We start from the raw sequence: 16,301 nt of genomic DNA, 5'->3' as shown, positions 1-16,301 counted from the left end.
ACCGGGGCTGAAGCGTCCGACAGCACCCGCCCTGCCCGGCACAGGCCGCCTGCAGCCGCCTCCCGCTGGCTCACTCCCGCTGCTGTCAGGGTCGCATCCAACTGGTCCGACGACCCCCGGCGCGGCACATCCCATCTGAGAGTCGCTCTGCTTAGTCCAGACTTGCAGAAAAAAGAGCCGTTTTGCTACCCTATAAAGGCTACTTCCTAATAAACACATTTGCCTGAGACAGAAAGTCTTGTTTTTAAAGAAATCTCGGAGACGTTTCCTGTGAATGGCTACAAGCACAAGTAACCCATTGATGGAAACTCGGGGCTCGTCAGTGAGAGCCTTCCAGAGGGGCAGAGCCGGGGCGCCTGGGGGGGCTGCCCACACGTGTGCCATCAGCTTCCCTGAAGTCCAGCGCGGCTGACAGCATGTCCTGGTGGCACTCGAGAACCGTCCGCACTGAAGGAGCCATGCCGCTAGTCCGCTGGGCAGTAAGAGACCTCCCAGCATGTACCTCGGGGAAACGGAAATACACGGCCTGGAGGGCCCAACTCCCGCCTGTCCTGAGTTAGCACAAACCTCCGAGGTCCCGCGAACCAGAAACCCCTGGCCAACGGACTGGGTCCCCAGATGTCACAAAAATGCAAAGGCATCCTAAGTGCCCTGAGGTGGGACAGGCTGGCCATTTTGGGACTATGGTATGACCAAAGGGGACAAACCAGGCCAGTCAGGTGTCGTGCCTCTCCCGCACTCCATGCCCTCAGAGGGGCCAAAGCCTGCTGTCGGATGTTTCCTCTGGAAAAACTGGGGCATCCGAAGCGGGAAAAGTGATTTTAAACAAAGAACAAATGGGGCAGAACTTGATCCCCCACTGGGAAACAAGGATGATTCAATACTGGGGGTGTTTCTGGAATGACCAGAAATATTGGGCCAAACGATAGCTTAACACCTCAGCGTTTTTTGTTGTTTTTTTTAATATTCTCCCCCAACCAGCCACTGGGTGCGGGGTGGGGCACAGAAACAGAATCATGCATTTCAGAAAGAGAACAGTCATTTCTCCAAATTCCCAATCACATCTACTTACCCCTCTTCCCTACCCAAAACAGAGTACCTGATTCCTGCGTGAATAGCTCTCTTTTTCTCGACACTGGATATTTTTTTTCCACCAAAACACAAATGCAGTACTATTCAAGAAATGGTAGATAAAGCGGGTTTTGTTTTTGGCTTTTATTAATACCGTCGCCGTTTGGATACATCCACGGCGTGCACCGGCTATCAACAAAATCGAGCTAACTGCAGTTGTAAAACATTTACAGGTCGCCCAGAGCCGGGACCGCGCCGGCGTCTTGGGTGACGGCAGGGAAGCTGCAGGACAGCCGTGCACGAGGTGGATCTGAAGCAAATTGGGCGCTCACCGGGCACCGACAGGGCAGAGCTGGTTTTAAGACCGATATTCTAGGAGCCAGGGCGTCTATTAAACAATGCATCTCGCACCGAACCAGGAAACAAAGTACCCTGCAAATTCGAATGTAAAAACAGTGCGCCACAGACGGTGAAACCACTTCTGGGAAGACAACATCTGAAGCTCTCTGAGAACAAGGTTCTTGGTACCGAGGAAGGTGCTGGAAATACCCCCACGTGACAGCACTTGGCAATCCAGAATCTTTTTTGCACACCGAGAAACAACGGCCAGGCTTTCCAGATCCCAGGATTAGCTTCTGAAAAGGCACTTCACCACTTTGCTAAATGGCTCCGCGAGGGTTTGGGTTTGGGTTTTGGTTTTGGTTTGGCAAGGGGAAAGGCCTTCAGAGCAGTTGTTCTAAGCTGGATTTCTTCCCGTCGTAGCTGGGAACTGAAGTAAGTTCTAAAAGACCAAACTGCTCTTCCTCTGCGTGCCCTGCCTGGGTTCTTCAATCCTTACTTGCTGCTCAAAATGCCCTGGGGTGGGACCGTCACAACTCTTTGCACAAAGACCCTTTTGGGGACAGTGAAACCCTAATGGGACTTTTGCGATCTCGTGTGCGTACTTCGGAAGCGTTTGACATCTCAGCTTCCAAAAATCCATGAACACCACGGCCTCCGGGCCACAGAAACAATAGAGTCTACCAGGAAGGACAGAAACGGGCACATCCGGCCGCCCTGCTGGAAGAAAGCATGGCCTGATCACAGAGTATCCAAACTGCAGCTCTTTTTCTTTTTTTATTGAGAAATTGTTTTTCTTACAGAAAGCAGCAGTACAGAATAAATAACACAAGGGATAGCGTAGAGGTACCAGGAGACAGAAGCCAGGTGTGCCGTTTCAAAGAGACAAAAAAGAACCCCAAAGAAGCTGCAAGCGGAGGGTGGAGGGGTGGCGCACAGGGAACTCAACTTACAGAGGTGAAGTCTGCAAAGCCCAAGGAAGAGGCTTTAGAAGGTTTAGCTGAAGAGGAGGGAGCAAATGGATCTTTTCCACTAAACGGGTCCCCAAACCCCTTTTTATTTTGGAACGGGTCACTGCTGTCAGCCCCGAGTGGCTGGAATGGATCGGGGGGCTCGGGAAAGTCTGCAGAACCAAGCTGGCTTACAGGTGTACTTTTACCTGGAAAGTTCAGGAGAAAAAAAAAGGGAGGGGGGGAGAAAAAGAAAAAAAGAAAAAGAAATACAAGTTACTGACCACAGACAGAACAGAGTCCTGACTAAGGAGGCCGGCGAGCGCTCTCGGGGACACCCTCTCCTTCTTTGGAAAGGGCCGGAATGCCGCCTGCTGGTGGGACAGATCCCAGGGGAATCCTGGATGGATCTTGCTTTATTCTCACCTTATCCCAGAGGCTTCACAGGTTTGTGGGCGATACAAGAAAACCACTTCAGACAAGCCCCTCCCTGCCCCACCCCACACAGCTAAAACGTACTGTCTTTACCAAGTTTACATGCAGACATGTTTCAAAGTGACTCATTTTAGTGGCAACCCATTTACTATCACATTGAGTTTAAAAAAAAAAAAAAAGTCATGGCTGAGCAGAAAAATACACTGCAAGCTTCTAACAATAAAAAAGTGGGGGTAGTAGTATCTGCGATTAAAAGGAGGGATTAGTTTCACAATATGGGATAGAGTTAGCACTGGTTGTGAGGGTCTGGCCTCTGCTGTCCTGAGGTTTTACAACGGTTCTTAGCTCTCGCTTCTGCCCCTCGGTGCTGGTGGCTCCAAGGGGCAGGGTTTGGGCCTTTCTAGGCTCTTGCTGAGAGTGGCTCCGAGATGCCTGGGTCCTAGCAAGGCCAATCTCAACCGGATGTATGTGGGATACACGTGTTCAGAATCAGAGGGAACCTGGCCATGAGACCATGCTTGGGGCTGTGGCCTGAGGGCAGGTGGCTTCTCCTGACAAGTCCTGCCAATGTGCTAGAATGTTCCACAAGGAATCAGGGGCCTCTCCAGGCCTGCCTAGCAACACTTGATGAGTCTTCAGGGTCTGCCAGTTTTGTAGGCCAGGTTCCTGCCTGACGCCACTCATTTGCCCATTGGGGCACCAGGAGTGAGATGTTCAATTTAGTCCAAGCAGCTTTGTGTCCAAGCCCCAGGTTAGAGACTAGAGGATACTTAACATAATTCCAGTCTGTCAGTCCAGCTGCTTATGTTTACTCTTGCAATTTCAAAGCTGATGTGCACCAAGAACCCACAAGCCAAGGGCCACATTCCACACACAACCCTGGACATTTAGCTGCACATCCACAAAACGCCCCCAGCCCCGAGCGGCACCTCCGGCGCCCCCATGCGGCACCTGAGCCTGGGACACCTGCCCTCCTCACCCAGCCAGCCTCTGCCACCCCACCCGCCAGCTAGAGAGAGGACCCGCCCATCCATCTCCACGCCTAGCTCTTAGAAGCATCCTCTCTGATGCCATGTTTCTACGGGCCCCCAGCTGTCCCTAAGAGCTCTGGGGCCACAGCCTGCCTCTGCTTCTTTCAGCTCCAAGACCTCAACAAGGACAAGTCCCTCAGCCCCAGCTGGCCTCAGTTTCCTGTGTGTGAAGTGGGAACGAAGAGGCAGGGGCCAGATGAGGTGGCTGATGCACGCACAGACCCACGGGGCAGCACGCTCTGCGCCCCACCCCGAGGCTGCCCTGGCATCCCATATCACAGTGGGTGCTGCCTTCTCCGTCACACCGCCTGCCCCGGGCAGTTCCAGCAGGACCCGCACGGACCAAGGAGGGGGGAGGGGCAGGCTGGAGCAGAGGTCTGTCTCTCCCTGGGACCTCAAATTGATTCCCAGGCAGGCGTGGGGCCCAATGGTGGGTGGACCCTATGAGCTAGAAGGGTCCCCCATGGAAAGCCTTTGCCGAAGCCCCCGGATGTGCCCCACTGACCCGGGTCACAGGACTATTCCCCAGAAGGGTAGCGCCGAGTCCACCATGCAACAGGAATTAGGACTTCTCTCTCCCACAGCAACTGACTTGTCAAAGTGAAGGCCTGGGGGGTACCCCCCCACTTTCTGTACTGGTCGAGTCTCTAGCGCGGGTACCTCCTCCCCTATCCATGACAGAGCCCAGACCTCCTGCAAGCTGTCCGTCCAGCACCAAATGCTCCTCCCCATGCCATCCTCCCTGATGTTAGCTCTCCCACCTCCTCCTTGTCATGGACTTTAGCGCAGCTCCCCCCCGCCCCCGCCCCCCCCCCCCCCCCCCCCCCGCCGTCCGGCTGCAGAGAGCAGGGTGCTCTGGGAGCCCGCCACAGCTTGTCTGGCTTGTTCCACTGGCCTTGAAGACCTGCCCCCCTCCACGGCCACCATGCACAGCCAGCCTACTCCCTGGCCAGCGGGATGCGCCAACAGATGAATCAAGGCCTCCCTGGCCCCCAGAACTGTGGGGAAAGGAGACAGCTGTCAGGCGAGGCCAGCCCAGCAGCTTGCAAACTCCAGGCTGTCCACCTAAGAACAATGGGGGGCCAGGCATACCCCAGAGGCACCCCAAGCAGGAAGAGTGGGCATGGGGCCAGGGTGCTCCAGTCCACATGCCTCACACCACCTCGAGACACCGTATTTCTCTCTGCAGTCACTGTCCCGAGCAAGCGGCCCTCATCTCTCCTGGGTCCCTGGGAACCGGCTTCCCACAACAGCCACTCTCCCTCTCGGCTTCCTGCCCCACAGGCCATCCCCACCCAGCAAAGTGGCTTTTCAACACAGAGCTGATCCCCACGCTGCTTAGATCTCCCAAAGGCTCCAGGCTACCCTAGGAATACCCACCAACCTCCTCCACCCACCCCCTGCGCCCGCACCTGGCCGCCTTCTGCCCTGCCCAGCTCAGGCCTTTGCGCCTGCTGTTCTCAGGCTTAGGGGGCCCTTCCTCTGTGGGTGCCACACACTCAGAGGCCGCCCCTCCCCACTTCTGGCTGAGATGCCTCCCTATCTGCTGCTCTGCAGCCCGTTTGACATTCTGTCCTTAGGTCACATGTGTATTTTTACTCTCACTAGAATGTAAGCTCTGTGAGGCTGGGGCCCCGCTGTCCACGGCTGTGTCCCCGTCCCCCCCACCCCCACCCACCTAGCGCAGGGCCCAAAGCTTAAACTCCCTGCTGAACGAAGCTTTCCACCGTGCAAGCTCCCCCGCGCCCAGCCCTGCCTCGGGCCCATGCTTCCCCCATTTCGTGGTGCCTCCCAAAGGCCCCGCAACCCACGCCAAACTTCCCAACTTCACCCCTTGCCAGCCCTCCAGGGCCCAAGTGGTACCTCCTTCCCTGGGAAACCCCCCAAATCAGGGTTTTTTTCTGGCTGGTTCTTCTGCCCAGGATGCACTCCTGTCTCCCTGGCACCTGTGTTCAACTCTTCCAGCCCAGCCCTGGGGCAGGCCAGATCCACCCCCGGAAAACCGGGAGCAGCACAGCAACCCCCACCCCCACCTTGTTCTCAGATTCAGTCTCCTAATCCACCACAAGGGGTTGTTATGGGTTGAACTGCATCCCCCATAAATTCATGATGTTGTTTTCACGCCCAGCACCTCAGAAGTTGACTGTGTCTGGATACGGGGTCTTTGAAATGGCAGCTGAGGTAAAATGATGTCCTGTGGCTAGGCCCTAGCCCAGTAAGACCGGTGATTTTATAAGAGGAGGAGGCTAGGACACAGACACGCACAGAGAGAGGATGTGAAGACACAAAGAGATGGCCCACCACCAGCCAAGGACAGAGGCCCCGGAAGGAAGCAGCCCCGCTAACACCCCGATCTTGCACCTCCAGCCCCCAGAGCCGTTGAGACAAGGATACGTTTCTGTTGTTTACACCGCCCAGCCTGGGGTCCCACTCGACAGCCCGAGCTCGCTCGCACAGGGTCAGGAGAAGGCCACCCTGTGTAGCTACCAGGGCAGTCACCGAGAGGAGGGGCTGACCCACGATGGGGCTGCTCGCTCTCGTGAATGCCCGTGAGCTGGGCCAACTCACTCGTGTGCCCTCTGTGGCGGCTTCCGTGCCACGACAGCAGAGCTGAGCCGGGAACACGTAAGGCCTGCAGGGGCACAAAGAGCGACTCTGGCCTTTCCCAGAAACCCCTCACATACCCATGCCATGGAGCGGGCGCTCAGCTCAGGCACCCGCCAGGTGGTGAGCACATCACATTCTACTGCCCAGTGACCAGGCCCTTCTGGGAGACTGAAGGACGCTCCAGGCCCCAGGGAGGAGCCCCTGGGCCCCCACAAGGAAACTGAGGACCCCTGACTACAGACTGCAGCTCTCTGCTCTGACAGAGCCACTCAGAAGCCCTGTGAGCGGCACAATGGCACTTACAGCCTCCGGACAAGGGTGCCTTCCCCCTGGACCGCTTTGCAGGCACCTGCCCATCCCACCTCCTCAAACCCCCCTCTGTACCCTCCCTCCCCACGGTGGAGCAGCACCACGTGCCAGATGCCACCCCCAAGAGAAGAGGCACAGCCCCAGAAGAGGCCCCCCGTGGAGTGTACCAGGAGGCCAACTCCACCTCGCCTTCCACACCCCACGTGGCGGCACCATCCGAGGCCTGATCGCAGGTAGACACACGTGCTCCCAAGTGAAGCCCGCTCCGGGGGCTCCTGGAGCACCCCCAGCCTTTCCAGGGCCTGGGAAGACTGGCCCTCATCCGCACACTTAGCCAGCATGTGCAAGGACCCTCAAGGCCATAGGCAGGGGTGCCGTGGGCGACAGCATCCTGAGGGTTGGGGACACAGGCTTGGGTTGCATGGGGAAGGGAAGCTGACCTCAGCCTGCAGGGTCCTCGTGGCCTGGCCACCCCCAGCCTCCTTCCCGTGGCCACCTCCACTGTTCTGACCACCCACACTGTCCAGCCTGGCACAGCCTCGCCCTTCCCCTGGCAGACGCTCCCCCAGAGCTCACTCCTCCCCTGCAGGGCTCCCCACTGCCTTGTCCACCTCCCATGGCACCGGCCTTTCCCGCTCTGGCCTCCAGCACACGTGAGGGTCAGCTCCTCGTAGGCAGGACTCAACAACTGGCACAAGTAAATAACCACTCCCTGTCCCCGGTGGGGAGCGGGGGGTCCTCGTGGGCTGGGTGCTGCCATACGAGAGCCACAGGACTGTCCCAAGGGACTGAGGCCCTTTCGGGGAAACCCTCTGGTGAGCTAGGAAAGAGTAAGGCATCTGGCTTCCCTCCTCTGCAAGAAAGAGCAATATTCACTGGTGCACTCTTGGGCTGATTTTTTTTTTTTTTTTTATTAAAAACTAAAATGACAACGGACCGAACGGCAAAATTCAAATAACAGGAAAAAGTAGAGTTGCTGGGGATGGACTGAAAATCTCAGAGCATGGCACAGCTCCTGGTTCAGCAGTAAGTCCAGGTGGACAGCTGCTCGATTTCTCGGGTCATTTCTTGCAGGGTCTGGTCCAGAGGGCAGGTATAAAGGGGTCCCTAACCCAGCCCCAAGGGTGAGCGCAACGGTCCGAATGTTCAAAGGTATTGCCCACTTCTGTGCTCTTTCCTTCTTTTAAATCGGGAACATCTCCCCACCCTGGTTTGGTTTGTTGTGGTTTTTAAATTGCTTTTGGGGGTAGTGGTTCAGAATCCAGCCCTGCCAGGATTTTAAGCTGAGGTTTCTGACAAGCCAAGAGGCGATCGGGGAGATGAAAAGCATCGTTCACATCAAAACTGCTGGGGCCTGGTCTTGCTCCGTTGCTGAAACCGTTATTATTTAGAAATCATGACTGTGTTAATATGAAACCAGGGCACATCAACTGCTCTTGATTTCAAAGGGAAAAAAGAAACAGAACGGTTTTTTTCTCGGTTGTCTGTTTTTGCGCTTTGGCACGGAGGCCGAATTACTGGACCTGACGCGTGCAAAATCGGTGGCATCCCTGGCTTGGCCTGACACAGTACTGGTGACCAGAGGCTTTCTGCCAAGAAACGCACACCACGACTGCCCTCGGTCCAAACTTCCTACCCCGCACCCCCATTTATTTTTAGCAGCTGCACTTTTAAAACATTCTGGGTGTAGTTCCTGCTTTTACATAACCACTTCTGCTAACGTCTTAATCATTTTTCCGATTTTCTGAGGTGTACCTTAAACGTGACAAAGTTGTTTTCAGCTGCCTCCGGGGCCCTGAGCGAACTCACTGCCATTTTGTGCCTTTTCACGGCTCCAGGTACCATGAGTAAGGAAAGATGTTGACCGTGGCACGTTTCAGAGAAGGCAGCGGTAACTGGTTTTTAAAAAACTGCTCTAAGAGCTACGGGGGGTGATTCCCGACACACACCATGTGGGAGGCGCGGCACCACCGTTCCTAGATGTCGGCGGGCGCGGGGCACCACCCGACCCCTCGGCAGCACGAAGGTGGGGAATGACGACCCCCTGGGGGCTGGAAGCTGCTGGCCGGCTGCCCACAGTGACTCTCCAATATTCACAGGAGTCCTCAGTAACAGGGGAGAGGAATGCAAGATTGAAGAAAAGGCAGAATAGGGCTTATTTCAAACCGCAGCAGTTTCAACAGTTACCCAAGCGGTGCACCGAAACCGCACACAGGACTGCCTTTAGCAAAAACAATATGAACCCAATGGTTTACCACAGTGTGTGCTGTTAAAAAAAAAAACACAACAACAAAAAAAAAACTCAGTGGCCGGCTCCACCCTGGTAGAAATTTCTTTAATTCTCCTATTTAACTTTTCGAGGCCATGCGTGCCCCTGTGCCCCCTGGGCCCCCCGGGCCCCGGGCAGGTGCCCCTGAGCAAGTCTCTGGCAGCAGAGTTCCCTCCTCGCTGCGCCTTTCCCAACACGCTTTTCAGGAAACCGCTGCCCAGGAAGGGTCCCTGAGAGCCCGGCCCGTCCATGGGAAAAACGATGGAATGAACACTTGAAAGACCGTGAGCGCTCAAAACTCTGAGAGAAGGTAGATCCCCTTGTTCGAAAGTCTTACTTAGGAGGAGACGAAGAGGTTTTGGGTGACTTAGGGTATCAATAAATCTGATGGGTAAAGGTATCAAATATATACCCAAGTGTGAGTTTGTTTTCATCCCAACTGGACACTTGCTGGGTTCTATTTATAAAATTCAGGGCCAAAGCTGAAAAATGCAACTACATTTCTGTAGATGATAGATAATACGAAAACAACAAAACACAACAAAAAAATGAAAAACAAAGGGCTTGTGGTCAGGACAGCTGCCCCACCTTAGCTATTACCCTACACAACACAGGACGTTCGCACAACTGCCATTTATCCCAACTTGGGACACCCACGCAGCTGTCACTCGCCTTACACAACAGGGGACACCCACACAACTGCCGCTCATCCTCCACAGCACGGAGCCCCACACGACTGCCAGGCTTCTGACTGTCACACCACACGGGAGAACCGCGGCTGGAGAGGGGCACTCCCTGTTTCCTTGGCTTCTCTCTTCCCACCCCACTGCCCCCCTGCCCTCGGCAGAAAAGCTTAAGTCGGCGGGGGGGACCATGGGGAGAAAGAGAGCGAGCAGGCTGTCCAGAGCACAACCTTTCAAATTCACAATCACTTGGGATTCTTTTACTGAAAGAGACTGCTTTTCAACATGTGTATCGGTGTTTCCCTCTGGTTCCTGCCTATGGTGGGATACGGAAGGCGAGCGAGGGGACCTAATTTCTCAAAATGTGGCGTGGGACCATCTAACGGCTTGCAAGCGAGGAGTCCTGCAGACGCCAGCCCTGCTCGCTCTCGCTGATGCACATGTGAGGGGAGGCAAACCCGGCAGATCAAAGCCATGCCAGGTAGCAGAGCCCTGACAGATAAAATCTGAGGTCCCCACCATCACAGCGTTGAGATTTTCCACTAAAAATATTTACTGAATTTTAAGAAAATCTGCTTAATGCATTGAAGGGAACAGGATGAGGTTTGGTACCAAACTGTTGAGAAAAGCTGAACAAATATTTACTATTATCCACCAGGCATCTCCACCACTGGTATGTTTTTCAGCCTCTGCGGTGTCTAAGGTGGTCAAAGGCCATGGAAGCGAGCTGGGTGATGAGCCCCATGGATGTGGTGGGGTCAACCCACCATTACGAGAGGGAGGAGAAAAAGGGGAAGAAAAGTAGCCACGCTTTTTGGGTCTTCAAAAGACAAATACTACTGGGAGTGAGAAATATCATTTTCGAGAAGTTTCAACAAAAGGCTCCTTTAGTTCTGAGCAAAAACAGGGAGGGGAGTTCGAGACTTAAGAATGAATTTACAAATCCCAAATCGGTCTTTACAACAAAAACGATATGGACTGCAGGTCTCACAGTTCTGCTTTTTCAAAAATCACATTTGTTCTTTGATTTTTGCCTTTGACACGCTGCTGGAGCAGCCCTGCATGCTGACCCGAACCGTCCCCACCCCAGGGGCTCAGGGCACCCTCGGGGGACAGGGAGACACTCGTAGCTACACAGCAGCCAAATGGGGGGAGCCCTGGGTCTGCGCCACAGGACCACGGTAGCCCAGCCTTTGTTCCTCCCTACAGAGGAGCTCCGAGGCTGCCAAAGCACTACCCTGCACCAGCACAAAGGCGTCGTACCCACATTTAACAAAATCACCAGAGTGTCACGCGGCGGGTCAGAAAGACGGTCAGGAGGTGTGCGTGCACGGGAGCTGCAGGGCCCACCAGGAGCTCCCTCCTATTGTGGGGGCAGCCTGGAAGGAGGCAGGAGAGCCTGTTGCAGAATAGGGGGCCCCCCACTCTTGCTCTCTGTACGACCAGATTGCACCCCCCGCCCCACCACCCCACACATCAATCCCACGCATGTGCTGTTCTTCAGCTGACAATGGCAGAGGGAGAGAGGCGGACTGGGGTCCTCTGAATCTGAGAAACGAGGGGACGAGGGACCGTGGAAAAGCAGAGGCCACTCTGAGCACATCTTCCTAGGCTCCCTCACCTTGCTAAGGTGGAACCAAGGAGTTGGGGGAGGTGTGGCAGCACGTACAAGAGGCACTCAAGATGGCTAGGGAGGGGCCGGGGCCAGGCGCAGGGCGGCGGCTCCTGTCTGTCCATACCTATGCTCAGATGCAGGATGGCGGGGGGAGGTCAAGGCTCTCCGAGCCTGCACCCCACCCTGAGGCCCCACAGCCCCCCAGGAGCCTGGCTGGCTGAGCTCTGATTCCTCTGCTCCAGGACCCTAAGCCACTGAACAACAGGTGACAACTGTGTCACTGAACTCCCACTCAGTCTTCCCTCCTGGGTGCAGGAGGGTGGGCGTGTGCTAAGATAGGCAAATGCTTCTATTTTCAAACTCAGCCGACTTCGCGGAGCAGAAATGTACCCCAAAGAACAGTCTGTCTCCAGGCATTTCACAAGGAAGAGGCTGAGAGGAAAAGGGCGTTTCTCCCTCTGCTGGGAGCGGGGCCGGCGGCGAGCTCGCGCTGCCAGGGCGTCACCCCCAGTCCTGACACAGACCCGGCCCCCCCCCCAGCTGGCGGGGGCGGCGGACAGGAAAGGAGGGCTCCACCAGGCTGGGCGCCCGGGGCTCCGCTGGAGCACCCCGACCCTGGCTGGTCAGCAAGTACCGGGATTTTCCAGGCTTCTTGAGATGGCGGTGAACCGCTCTTGTCCCGTTCTAGAACTTCGCATGTACCCACCGAATTATCTCTTTGAAATCATCGTGGGAACGGAATTAAAGTAGTTAAGTTCAAGGCTGAGGTGCTAACCGCACGGCTCAACTGGAGAAGTCATTTTAAAAGTGGATCTTGAGCAACAAACTAGGGGTCGGGACCCACATGGCCAAACGATGGCCACCCCGGTCTCACCCTCAGCCTGGCCCTTCAGAGCACAGGGAGAGCCGGCGTGAACACGGGCTGGAGCCGCGGGGGAGCGTGGGGCTCCCTCTGCGCTGGAGTCCCGCGGGGCGGCTCCCCCAGGACGGGCAGGCTGACCGGCCGGCGAGCGCGCTGGTCTGCGGGTGGGCGGCAGCCAGCAAACTGCCCGAAGCAAGAAGCCGCAGTCACCCTGCGCGCGTCCACACACGGGTGTGGGAGGGGACTCACGTTCTAGGGGAGACAGGACTTCTTGTTTTCTGAAAATCATTTGACTCAAACAGGACATAGATTAAGTGCTATCTCGTTTTCCTGTGTTCGCTGGAAGAATTGAGGGGAAGGGGCAGAGGGGCAAAAAAGACACCCCAGGCATGTGCACGGCTTTATTCTGGAGATGAAAAGGTCATTAGCAGTAATAAGAGGGTAATAAATTGCGGAGAGGTTAAAGGTGACTGGCTGGTTAGCACGCTGGTGTCACCCGGGCACTGCAGGGCCCGAACCAGGGCTGCACTTGCAGGAAGTGGCAAGGGTGGGGCCGGGCGCAGGATCCCGCTATCTGTCGCCGGGGTGCGGAGGCCCAATCACTGACACCCACACAGCCATTTCCTGCCCTTAAAAAAAAATCTGTTTCTCCCTTTGCAAATCAACAACTTTTACCTAGAAACTCTTCAGCGGTGAGTTCTGACTGATCTTGGTCTCTGATCCGTTGCAGAAAATACACCATTGTTTACCTGGGGGAGGTGTGCAAGCGCCAGCTTTAACTGACAGGTTTCGGAGGCTGCGAGTGGGGTCTGTTTTGCATCTGCCTGGAAGAAACCAATTCTCTCTACCCCAAACAGGCACCTGCTGGTGACCAAATACCTTGACAGACCTTTCTAGAAAAGAGCTCTGAGCACAGAGGACGCAGTGCGGACACTGGAGCTCCGGGTGTGCCCCCAGACGGGGGTTCTTGATGGTCCCTGAGGGTACACTTTCCGGCTCGGGTCAAGAGAGAACTCCATCTTTAGCACTAAAAACAGATGGCCAGCCGTGGGCTGACACCAGAACTCATTCAACAGGGAACCTCGGTGAGGCTCCCGGGGGAAGGGCCCCCGCTGTGACTGCACGCACTGACGCTTACACACGGGAGTTTATCGCATGTCAAGTAAACCTCAGTCACGTTTTCAAAAACAAACAAAAACAGCTCCCACAGAATGTGAAAACTGCAGGCTGTCGTGTACCAGAGGTGGTACCTAAAAAACCATGCATGACTCAGACCCAAACGTGCATTTGGTCCCGGACAAGCGACCACAGCTGAGCTTCGCCAGCGAGGACCCTGGAGCCCTCTTTGAAGTTCAACTACCCATCTCTGACTTTTTCAACTGCAAAGATTTCTGCCAAACTGCAACCTCGTGGGGAAAAGGGTCCCTTGGTGACTCCCTGCATGCATATGGCTGCCTCAGACCCAGCCTCTGTCTGCCCCTGGGAAAGGAGCTTGTGGAAGGAGGACCCGTGTCCTGGTCCCGGTACCCTAGGGACGGGATGGGGACACATGTCACACACATCACATCACGAGTAATCACTGTGCGAGGCACCTTGCCCACACGCCCACCTGCTAGGCCAGAGTTGGTCCCGTGTTCAGTCAGGGAAACCGAGCTTGGTGAGGTTGAGACACTTGCCTAGAGCCCCTCAAGGAGATGGTGACAGAGCCAGAACATAAACCCAGGCCCTGGCTCCAATGTCCAGAAACGTGGACTAAGCCTGATCAAGCAATCTTCCTGGATTCTAGTGGCCTCACATATCGGAGCCACCTCCAGGCGCAGAGACCTGGCACGGTTCTAGAGACCACGGAAAAAAGAAACCCGTTACCACCAGGCAGTCTGAACCACCTACGTGGGATCTCTACGGGATCACGGCTCCATCACCAGAGTTGTGGGGGGCCCCCGGCAGCAGGGTACCCACTTTGCCTTGTCCCCACTCGGCCACGCTGTGGCTGCAGTTCCCTCTGCATGCCGGGCAGGCCCTTGAGTGTGATCACGTGGCATTCCCAGGTGGTGACGGCCACGGGGCCTCTCCACGCGGGAAAAGGCCAGGTTAAGTGAGAAGAGCAGAGAAGCACAATCTATTCCCTCACTTTCAAACTGTTGGACTTTGTTTTCTTAAAAAACGAAAGCAAGAAAACAACTTGGAGATCCATGCCTGGCTGCTTCCTATCTTAAGCAGCCAAGAGAACAAGAGTTGTGCCTTGTGTTTTCATAAAGACTGCCTTGAGCAGGACTTCCTCCAGCGCTCATCTGCTGACCTGTCCTGCTAATAACCAGCTAACTCCCGGGCTGCTCTGGGGCCCAAGGAGTCTTGCTCTGTGCAGCGTGGACGCGGAGGGGGAGGGCAGCGCGCACAGCTGGGCCTTGATTCCCTCCAGCAGAGCGGCAGCATGGGGCAGACACGGTCCTTTGCATCCCCCAAAGAACCGAATGCTTCCCCCCAGATGCAACTCATTAAAAGGTCAACGGCTGGGTCAGACATCACGCGTGGGGTACATCTGCATGGCCAGCGTTTCCACGTTGTTAGAGGTTAGTATGAATTCACAGCAGAGCCACCACCGGAAGCTGCTCAAGCGGTAACAGCCCCACGGTCTGTACCTACCACCCAGCCGTGTGTACAGCGCAGAGTTTTTCTGATCAGCCATTGCTTCTAGGTAAGAGAATCAGATGAGAGACATTTAGACCTCAACGCAGGTGTGTCGTGGCCGCTTACAGATGACACGCTGCACATGCACCCACCGTCCTCCAGAACCCGTGAGAACTCTGAACCTCATGGTCTGATTCTCATTACAGCTGTAGATGGGGTGGAGAGGTCCAGGGCTGGCCCTGCTGCCTTTGCTGTGTGACAGTGGGTGGCCCACCCGGCCTTTCTCACTTCCCTTTCCTCTTCTGAGAAGAGAGCATCACGGTGCCTGTCCTATCTTGTGGCTCTTACTAGGACCTGGCTAGGTAATCCTACGGGTCCATGGATGTGACGAGGAGAGTTGAGGCACCTGGCACCTCAGCGGCCGTGGCAGAGTAAGGGTGCAGTGGCCCAAAGCCAAGAGCAAGAGCAGCCTGAGACTGCCCAGGGTACAGGCCCAAGCCTCCCCAAACGGGGATGGCTTCTCTGCTCTGTAAGCCTGTGATACGCTGAAAGCAGCAGCCAAGATGGGGCAGGGAGGCTTGCGGAGGGCAATACAAGGGAGAGGGGACAGCGAAGGGCAAATTCAGAAGTAGACCCGGCACTGGTTCAAGGAAGGGGAGGAGGCTAAAATAAGAGTTTCCAAGAAACCCTGAGCATGACGTTCTGCACCTACTAGCAGGAGCTGTGTGCCTCCCTGAAGTCTGACAATTACTGCCTCGCTCTGCCTGTGTGCATGCGTGTGCGTGTACCTGCACACGGGAACGTGTGGACACGTGCACTGTGCCTAGGTGCATGCAAGCGCTATGAGAACGTGTACCTGCGAGGGAGCATGGCAAGGCGTGCACATGTGCGTACACGCATCTGCACGTGTGAGCAGTGCATGAACACGTGTGCTCACACACGTATGCACATAAGCATGAGCCCATGCCACGTACGCATGTGTGTATGCAGGTGCGCGCATGCATGCTTTGGCCCCCATCTTTCAGGCGGAGTGTGGAGGCCTGATGCCCTTCCATTAGGAGACTGCCAGGGGTGTCCCCTTAGAGCCGCCAAAGTGGGCACTGAGGGCAGGGCTCCCATCCTCCTGAAAGAAAGCCTTGGCTGGCCCAGGCGACAGGACAGGGCAGGCAGCCTCTCCACTAAGAGGAGGACTTCGACAGGTGGACCTCGTGTAGGATGACCGCAGGGCCTACAACCCATGACCACCTGTAACTAGAGAGTTCCATGGGCCACCAAGTGGAGCCCCAGGCCGACTGAAGGGCAGAAGCTAGCTCAGGCAGGACCAAGGTTTCAAGAGAGCATGTGGGTCTCCTGTGGCCACCCCTAGTCTTGAGACAGCATAGGTGAGACTGTCTGGAGCCGGGGCACCAAGAAAACAGTGAGCAGGGGTGGATAAAGGGGCTGGGAAATTGCGGTGAATCCCGCTGCCACTTGAAGCAACAGCTTTCTCCTTTTGAGTCTGG

The 16,301-nt window shown here is 55.8% G+C and overlaps 1 protein-coding gene across 17 annotated transcripts in view; it reads right to left on the bottom strand.

Moving 5' to 3' along the window:
• EPS15L1 (epidermal growth factor receptor pathway substrate 15 like 1) overlaps positions 1-16,301 on the bottom strand; it is a 95,856-nt gene that overhangs the window by 3,361 nt on the left and 76,194 nt on the right. For 7 of the 17 annotated variants that reach the window (XM_036095373.2, XM_036095374.2, XM_036095384.2 and 4 more), the window contains 2 exons: positions 14,815-14,862; positions 2,364-2,569 (listed from right to left, as the gene is read on the bottom strand). The exons of 3 other annotated variants lie outside the window; for them this stretch is intronic. In XM_036095373.2, coding sequence (XP_035951266.1) covers positions 2,364-2,569; positions 14,815-14,862 — 254 coding nt within the window. Of the gene's footprint in view, positions 1-1,200; positions 2,131-2,363; positions 2,570-14,814; positions 14,863-16,301 lie in introns of those variants that run through there. 7 more of the 17 variants (XM_036095375.2, XM_036095377.2, XM_036095376.2 and 4 more) reach the window with 6 other exon arrangements.

The sequence above is a fragment of the Halichoerus grypus genome, chromosome 1 (genome assembly GCF_964656455.1).
Source record: "Halichoerus grypus chromosome 1, mHalGry1.hap1.1, whole genome shotgun sequence".
Taxonomy (NCBI): domain Eukaryota; kingdom Metazoa; phylum Chordata; class Mammalia; order Carnivora; family Phocidae; genus Halichoerus; species Halichoerus grypus.
This window is presented reverse-complemented; position numbering and strand designations above follow the sequence as displayed.